The 9610-nt window shown below is 41.3% G+C and overlaps 1 protein-coding gene across 2 annotated transcripts in view; it reads left to right on the top strand.

Annotated features, from left to right (window-relative positions):
• The first annotated feature begins 2419 nt into the window (after positions 1-2419).
• Positions 2420-9610, top strand: part of fras1 (Fraser extracellular matrix complex subunit 1) — a 439192-nt gene continuing 432001 nt past the window's right edge. For both annotated transcript variants that reach the window (XM_060826343.1, XM_060826334.1), the window contains exon 1: positions 2420-2897. In XM_060826343.1, the coding sequence (XP_060682326.1) occupies positions 2825-2897 (73 nt within the window). In that variant the 5' untranslated portion in view covers positions 2420-2824. The remainder of the gene's footprint in view (positions 2898-9610) is intronic.

Here is a 9610-nt window from a genome sequence, read left to right as displayed (position 1 = left end):
AAGTGTTATTGTTGTATTTGTAATTATCAGTACCATTTTGTTTGCAAGGAAATAGTCCCCTATAGAAATATCTGCCTATTTCTATAGAAGTCATGGTTTTCCCAACGAGGTTGAATTTTCTGGCAGCTGGTCTCCATGCTGTTATGTATAACACGATGAATAACCTTGTTGTTTGTGATTTTGTCCTGCCTTTGAATTGTTATGATGGCCACCAGAAGTTTTACTCTATTCATGGGACATGGATGTCACTGGCTTGGCCAATATTTATTGCCTGACCTTAGTTGCCCTTGTCAAGGTGGTGGTGTGCTGCCTTCTTGAACCACTGTAGTCCACGTGGTGTAGATAGACTCACAATACCCTTAGGGAGAGAATTCTAGGATTTTGACCCAGCAACAGTGAAGGAATAGTGACATATTTCCAAGTCAGTATGGCGAGTAGCTTGGAGGGGAACTAGCAGGTGCTGATGTTCCCATGTATCTGCTGCCCTTGCCCTCCTAAAATGAATTTCTATACCATCACTTTGGCTCTGCCACCTTTTCAACTTTTCCACTGTAATTGTGGCGGAACATTTTAAGAATTACTTTGGAATTACTATTGCATTAAAAACTCAACGGATACTTACAAGAGACATAAAAAACTGAAGCAATAAAGAAATTGTCAGATTACAGCAAGTTTGACAGTGGCATCACAGAGAGAGATGAGGTACGAAAAATGAATATGTAAAAAGGTGCCAGCAATATACAGGTAAATATTTATTTCCAGGCATGTTAAAAGTAAAACATTAATTAAAATAAGAATAGAAGGAGTCTAGCTATGATATACAAAGCTAATGGAGAGACATTATATAAATATTTGTGTCTGTTTCTGTAAATGAATAGGCACTAGCTCTTTGGGGATTTCCCGTTGTACTGTAAGCCTTCTCACCACTTTTGTCACTTTATCCAACATGGTGCTTTATTTGACCTGGGAGTGAACAAAGTGAACAGTAAATGCAAAAAACTTGGAAGATGGATAAACATTCTCTGTACCGTGCCACAGGGAACCTGATTTGACCCATGGACATTGTTAAAAATAGTTTATCTAAACTGGGTTAATTATTCCCGATCTACAAAATTCCTGGGTTATAGCAGGGAAAATTGGCCAAGCAATTTACCTTCTGATTACGATCCAGGAAACTTTGAAGTGTACAAGTAGACAGATAATGTTAAACTACAGTAATTTGTGGGACCCAAAGTAACACCGCTTCTGCTATGCCATCACCAATTCACTCTTGGACTAATCGACCGTCTCGTTGGAATCAGACTTGAGAAATGGCCAAACGAATTGTGTGCATTGCATTTTTAAAAGTAAACAGTCACTGCAATTAGTGTTTACTCTGTAGCCAAATTGCCGAAACGTAAATCTTTTTTAAATTTGCAAACGGATGCTGTTTACTGGTTTTAAAATTGACAAAAGGCATGTTCCTCATGGTACTGTGTGGTAAGTCAATCTGCCCAACAATTACACTCGAGGGCGCCATCTGTTGTCACGAGAGGAAGAAAAACAGTAAATGAAGAAGAAAAAAGAAAGCAGTCACAAATGGGAAAAACGCTGCATCCACCAAAATAGAAGGCTGGAGACAGGGAAGTGCGTTCGCTTTCCTTTCCATCCCATCTAGTTTAGAAAACAAGCCGCCTGCATTAGGGTCTTTCCAGGGGAATGGGCTCTCGTGAATAAAAGATCAGTGCATTATTAAAACTGAGATCTTTCACACATCGGTACATGATGTGAATGATCTGTGGAGACTCACTCCATTTCACTGGATTACTGCAGCACATTTAGTGTAACGTTAGGAACAGTCGGCTCTTGAGATGAACTTTTTTTCTGCTCCTTCTTGAAGAGAGAGCGAGACCCCGAGTGGGGAGGAGAGTATCGTGTTACATTCACGTGACTCGATGGAATCCCGGCCCAGAGTTTCCCAGTTACCAAGGAGCAGTTGTGAGTTTTGTCACAACTCTCCGGCGCTGCTCCAAACTCTGCTAGAAGGGGGGTTTTTCCTTTCTTGTTTCCCCTTTTCTGTCATCTCGTTCAGTGTGGTCACTCCTCCCCAGCAGCTCTGGGAAGCTGTGCAGAGCCGGATTTGCTGCATTCAAGGCAAAAAAAAAGAACTCCCGCCCTCCCCGGTATCTCGTGCAAGGAATCCTGCCGTCAGCTTACTAACTCAGGCACCAGCTGCTGCTCAGGACGTTGGCATTTTTCATGTTATAATTTTTTTCGCTTCAAAGCAAAAGTTCACCAGGTTCCCGCGAGAAATACGTCGCGGAGAATTTTATTTTGCTCGGATTGACTTAAGGGAAGGTGGCAAGGAGTTCAGCTCAGAAACGCTAGACGTATTTTATTGCCTGGTGTGTTTTTTTTTGTTTAAATTGGGGGCGGGAGAGGGGCGGAATAGTGTCAAAGTGAAGTTCACATACCGAGCAGAAAGGTAAATCCGTGCTGGTGCAAAAAGAACGTTTGAGCACAGCCACAGCTCCGGGAACAGTGCAGCGCCGATTCTCCCTCCTGCTGAAACTCAGCACTGCTCTTGACTGCAGCTCAGTCCATCCCCCAGCAAGATCACCAGGCTGGAATCTGGACCAGCAGAAACATCAAAAACATTTGTTTCAGTCATAACTTGCAACTGCTCTCAAACAAGTCAATGATTCATTTATAGCCACCCGGACGCATTAACTTGAACGGTACCAGGAATCTGTGAGATGCCATTTGGAAGTGCCTGTCCACCGACTTTCGACTGATAGGAAAATATCAGCAACCAAAGACATTTTATTTCAACTGGATCACCATCATGAGTGACTTGACATTTTGGGTTATTGCAGCCGTGTTGATCGGCTTTGTAACCTTGCCGCAGCAGAGTGAAGGTTGGTGCATGTAACATCTATTGAACATTGTACACGAGTATTTGCCTTTCCAACCTTTGTGGGTTAAATCATCTATTTACTCTTAATTATATTACCGCCTATACATTTAACTTCAGTCAAGTATGAATTCTTCGGTATGTTTGTTTAGCAAGCCCCTAAAATTAACAGTGACAGCGACCGAATAAAAATAACACTTCAGAGTTTCCCAAAACTGACTGAAACGAGCAAATTGAGAAGCTGTAATACGGTTACATACAGCTACATAATTTCACGAATTGTTACAATTGACTTAAATTGGTATTTATGAGAAATTCTGTTGCGCTTCCGTTTGTTGTCAATAATGGTCTGCAGACATGTTCCAGCAGTGGTTGCTGATCAGAAGCAGAAGTCACTACAAATTATTCTCATTCATTTTTCAGAGGCAACATTGTGATCGCTTAAGTTTCAAATGTACTGCAATGGGATATCACAGCTTGCGCTGATACTGATGTAACTCCGATGCTCCTATCTGTGTTTACATTTTGATTTGCATTTCGACTCTTTACAGCCCCCACCCCCAACAACCACGAAGTGAGCGAATTGTGAACCTGTTGGTACTTTGTCATTGGTGCTCATTCATAAATCGGCCGTTGTTGTTGAACACATCTTAAAAGGGCAATGTATATATTCATGCAGGTATACATTTTCATTCAGGAATGATATATTGCAGGAATTAGAAATAATCAACTACTCGATGTTAACTTCACCCGATGTTCATTGGTTCACCTTGCAAAATCTGACACAATCTGGTGGGACCCACAATTTAGCAAGGGCCTCTTTACACAAATAATGTTAAAACCAAATGAACTGCAGATGCTGGAAATCAGAAACAAAAAAAAAGCTGGAATAACAGGACTATCAGTATCTGTGAAGAGGAAACAAATTAAACGTTTTGGGTTCAGTGACTTTTCAGAATTTTAATTTTTTTAGCGAAAACTTAGGAAATGCTACTTTGAAATAAATTATAAAAGACAATTAAGCAATGTTGCAACGTCGCCAAGACAGAGAGAAAATGACCACCTTAAGCAATAAGTTCTCATGCTTTGACATATGACTCGGGCCCCAGTTTCAGGAGCTGATCTGATCAGATCTCTATTGTCCCTCCACAAACAGCACATATTAAAAGGGAAGTTGTTAAGTACATTTTGCTCATTGATCCTATACGTTAAGGTATCAAGAGGTCCTCGGTTCCACTCTGTTCTCTGCAAGGCAATTCCGCAAATGACAATCACAATGAATAACCAATATCTTCACAATATATCTATATGTTTAGACTAAATTATGCAATTAGTATTTTGTAATAAGTTGTCTGATGGGTCATGCTGATCTGACTTTAGATCCTGCAAAATATTAAAACACTTCTACAACTCCTCCAGAACTTCCAGTAAATGAAGTTGGTGGGTCGGGAATGGGAACACCTCCGCCAAGCCGATCGTTTACTCTTGGAGAAAGTGAGGACTGCAGATGCTGGAGATCAGAGCTGAAAATGTGTTGCTGGAAAAGCGCAGCAGGTCAGGCAGCATCCAAAGAGCAGGAGAATCGACGTTTCGGGCATGAGCCTGAAGAAAGACTCATGCCCGAAACCTCAATTCTCCTGTTCCTTGGATGCTGCACGACCGTTTACTCTTGTTGGTTTGAATTTTATTCCGGATGTTTATTCAGATTTGATAGATTGTTTCGGCAACAATGTTATAATAATTGTTGTTGACCTATACCCCTAAGCCATTCTCAAACAAATACACTTAGCAAGTCTGTTATGTTCTAGTTGAATTTTCAATAGGCCAGTGGATGAAAACTGCGTTGCATAAAAACAAACTACAGAGAAGTATCGTAGCAATTAGAGTCATAGAGATGAACAGCACAGAAACAGACCCCTCGGTTCAATTCTTCCATCCCGACCAGATATCCTAAACTAATCCAGTCCCATTTGCCAGCACTTGGCTCATTTCCCTCTAAACCCTTCCTATTCCTATATCCATCCCGATGCCTTTTAAATGCTGTAATTGTACCATTCTCCATCACTTCCTCTGAAAGCACATTCCATACACGTACCATCCTCTGTGTGAAAAAGTTGCCTCTTAGGTCCCTTTTATATCTTTCCCTTTTATATCTTTCCCTTCTCATCTTAAACCTATGTCCTCTAGTTCTGGACTCTACCACTCCAGGGAAAAGGCTTTGTCTATTGATCCTATCCATGCCCATCATGATTTTATAAACCTCTATAAGGTCATCCCTCAGTCTTTAATGCTCCAGAGAAAACTGCCTCAGCTTATTCAGCCTCTTCCTATAGCTCAAATCCTCAATTAGTTTCAATGACCCTCAACCCCTGTTATAGTAAGCAAGGGTTGTCTCTTGTTACAACAGTACATATAATTAAAAGAAAGGTTTCACTTTGACTTAACCCGACTCATCACTCAAGTTCGGGGTTCACAGCATTTCATTTTCCCATATCATTTTATCTTTTTTAGCGCTCTGGGAATTAACAAATGGAAAACAATTGAATTTGATTTTACGCCACTGAAATAGACATGGATAACTGAAAAACAATGACTCTTTTTTTTGAAAAAAAACTTGCAGCTAACTTGTGTCCTCTTTTCAGGAACATAAAGGAATTATCTCTCAGGCGGCATAAATAATAAAATCAAATGGCTTTTTTATCTGAATATCAGATCACACCTGAGCACAAATCGTTTACACTTATTCATTTGTGGATGTGAACGTTGCTGGCTTGGCCAGCATTTCTTGCCCATGCTTAATTGTCCCTGGAAAAGGTTGTCTTGAGCTGCTGCCTTGAACTGCAGTACTTCTTGGGTTATATAGACCAAGGAAGGGAAGGGATTTCCAGTATATTGTCCCAGTGATAGTGAAGGAACCGTGATACCTCCCAGGTTAGGATTGTGGAACTTGGTGGTGGTGTTTCCACAGCCCTACTACTCTTGTCCTTTTAGATTAGATTCCCTAGAGTACGGAAAGAGGCTCTTTGGCCCAACAAGTCCACAACGACCCTCCGAAGAGTAACCTACCCAGACCCATTCCCCTGCATTTACCCCTGATTAATGCACCTATCACCCTGGGCAATTTATCATGGCCAATTCACCTGACCTGCACATCTTTGGATTGTGGGAGGAAACTGGAGCACCCACAGGAAACTCCACACAGACAGTCGTATGAGGTGGGAATTGAACTCGGCTCCCTGGCACTGTGAGGCAGTAGTGCTAACCACTGAGCCACCGTGCTGCTCTTGAGCCACTGTGCCACCCTAAACCACCTTTTAGGTGATAGAGGTCTAAGGTTTGGAAGCTGTGGTCAGTGGAGACTTACTTGTAGATGCTTTCTATGACTGTGGGTTGCTGGTGAAGGAAGTGTAACATAAGATGGTATACGTGGTCCCAATCAAGTGGGCTGCTTTTTCAAGCATGGTGTCAAGGATGGTATCAAGTTTGTTGACTGTTTCTGCAATCATCCAGGCAAATGGAGAGTATTCCATCACCTTTTGACTTGCATGTTCTAGATGGTTTATAAGCTTTGGAAGTCAGGAGGTGACTTACTGCAAAATCCTGAGCCCCTGACTTGCTGTTGTAGCCACTGTGTTTATATGGTTGTTTCAGTTCAGTTTCTGGTCAGCGATAATCCCCAGGATGTTGAGAGTGATGGTGTTGCATTCACATTTAAGGGCAATTGTTAGTTTCTCCCTTTTTAAAGACTGGCATTGTGTGGCACTTTGTGTGGCATGGAAGTTGCTTACCAGCATGAACCTGAATATCTGTTCATGTCTTGCTGCAGAAGGACGTGGACTGCTTCAGTAACTGAATGTTGTAAATAGTGTTGAACATTGTTCAATCTTCAGTGAACATCCCTATTTCTGACCTAATGTTGGTGGGAATGCCATTGAAACAGCTGAAGATTGCTGGGCTTGGGAGATGACCTTAACAAACTCTTGCAGTTGAGATAACCAACCTCTAACAACCATATTTTATTTCTTTCACTATAAAAAATCCACAAAACATTCCAGCAATTGCTGTAAATCAGAAAATGGAAAGGAGAGAGGAACTTGGTAAAGTTGAAATCACTGTGGAATGGCAAATGGGCACACTGATGGAGCAGTGTGCTGACACATCCCCAGGGATGATGAAGGGCTTTTGCCCAAAACGTCGATTTTCTTGCTCCTTAGATGCTGCCTGACCTGTTGTGCCTTTCCAGTGCCACTCTAATCTAGACTATGACACCAGCATCTGCAGTCCTTACTTTCGCCTGACACATCCCCTGGTCATGATAGATTTCGTCATTGTGTCTAAAGAGAGGTAGCTGATGAGCTAGTGCAAGTTATGGAAAAATGTGAAGCTTCATACTTTGGCAGGAAGAATAAAAAAATGGCTGTTCCACTACATAATTCTGAGGTGTAAAGAAGCTTGGGTGTTTCAGTGCAAGAGTCACAAAATGTTAGTAAGCAAATACAGCGAGGTGTTCAAGCTAACGGAATACTGTCCTTTATTACATGGAACTTAAAAGTAATGATGTCATGCTTCAGTCTTACGGGCATCATTGAGCTTTCATTTTGAATATTGTGTCCAGTTTTGATCTCGTTGTTTAAGGAAGCTTGTAATTGCATTGGAGTGGGTCCTGAGGAGGGGAACCAGTTTGATACTTGAAGTGAGCAGGTTGCCATATTTGAGCAAAGATTGGATAGTTTATTTCCACTGAAGTTTAGAAGAGTGAGGTATGACTTGAGTGTTAAGTGTATGGGATCCTAAATGGTCTTGGCATTGTGGATATGGAAAAGGATGTTTCCTCTTGTAGGTGAGTCCAGATCTTTTGGGTGCTACTTTAAGATGGAGGTTAACTCTTTTAGGAGAAAGATCTGGAGAAATACTTTCTCTCAATGTTTGCGAGACTTTTGTAGCTCCTTGCTTCAGAAAGCGGCAGAGGCAGTGTAATTCAAAATCGAATATTTTCAAGGCAGAGGTAGATGGATTCTGTTGTCTAAGGCTATCAGGGCAGATGGAAATTTTGAATTCAAAACATAAGCAGATCAGCTATGACCTATTGAATGATGGAGCAGGTGCCAGGGCCTACTTTGCTCCTAATTCATATGTTCTTTTTCAGGCAAATTGAGTTTGACCATTTATATAAAAACGTGCACACCGTGCCATGAGGGTAATTGTGCAGGAATACGTGAAACAAACCTACTTAGTCCGTGTGAAACTCTTAGTCCTTCATTCATTTCAATGATGAAGTTTTGGTTGGGAAGTGCCTCTCTTTGTCATTGTCATGCTCACTTTCTGTTCATACTTTGAATTCTGTTGTTCATTTTGCAACTTTTGTTCGTTTTGGCAACTATATCTTATATCTTCAGCTAATGGGATAGGGTCAGTACAGACTCAATGAGCTGAATGACCTCTATCTGCACTCTATTTTATTCTAATGTTAATGCCTCTTGCATCAGTCTTCTTTGTGGAAGACACCAGCACCATAACATAACTTCAGAGAGTCAGGGAACAGAGATGAGTGTCGTGGCCATTGCTTCAGAGTTTGTCCATGGTTTGTATGTGGAATGAACTGCCAGATGAAGTATGGATTCAGGTACAGTTACAACATTTAAAAGACATTTGGACAGGCACATGAATAGGAAAGGTTTAGAGGGCTATGAGCCAAACGCAGGCAAGTGGAACTAGTTTAGTTGTTGGCATGGATCAGCTGGACCGAAGGGTGGGTTTCATGCTACTTGACTCTGATTCTATAAAAGTTTGGGGAAAGGAGTGACAGATAAGAAAGAATGCAGGTAAGTGGGTGGTTATGTATTTTGGTAGGAAGAATGGAGGAGTAGACTATTTTCTAAATGGGGAAAGGCTGTGGAAATTTGAAAGGGACTTGGAAGCTAGAAATACAAATGCAATATTAGCATTCATTTCAAGAGGACTAGCGTACAAGATTAGGATGTATTACTGAGACTGTATAAGGCTCTGGTCAAACTGCACTTGGAATACGGTAGCGTGTTTGGCTCCATTTCAATATAAGCACATTGTTCCTTAGAAAGGGTCCGGAGGAGGTTCACAAGAATGAGCCTAGAAATGAAGAGCTTGTCATTTGAGGAGTGGTCGGAGTCTGTACTCAATGGAGTTATGAAGGACTAAGGGAATTTGATTGAAACTCAAAGAATACTGCAAGGCTGAGATAGTGTAGATGCAGAGAAGATGTTTCCACTAGTAGGAGAGATTAGGACCTGATGGCACAGCCTTAAAGTGATGTGATGATCATTTAGAACTGTGATGAGGAGGAATTTCTTCAGGCAGAGGGTGGTGAATCTGTGGAACTTGATTCTAGCAGAAGTGGGGAGGCCAAGTCTTTGAGTTTACTTGAGACATAGATAGTTCTTGATTAGTAAGGGAATCAGTGGTCATGGGAGAAGAATGAGAATGGAGTTGAGAAACATATCAGCTGTCATTGAATGACACAGGAGACGAAATGGGCTGAATGGCCTAATTCTACTCCAATGTCTTGTAGTCTTGCTCTGCAATTTTGGTCAATGGCCTAAATACTGGGAAAGAATCTGGATAATATATTCATGTACAGATCCATTGCTATAATGAATAATGGTTTATTGAGAAGCAACCATACGATTATAGACAAGGTTCTTGAATTCCTCTATGCACAGGAAATTCCTTTCTTGGGGGTTT

Source organism: Hemiscyllium ocellatum, chromosome 1 (assembly GCF_020745735.1).
Source record: "Hemiscyllium ocellatum isolate sHemOce1 chromosome 1, sHemOce1.pat.X.cur, whole genome shotgun sequence".
Classification (NCBI taxonomy): Eukaryota; Metazoa; Chordata; class Chondrichthyes; order Orectolobiformes; family Hemiscylliidae; genus Hemiscyllium; species Hemiscyllium ocellatum.
The sequence above is the reverse complement of the archived record's forward strand: the minus strand, read 5'-3'. Positions and strand labels throughout refer to the sequence as shown.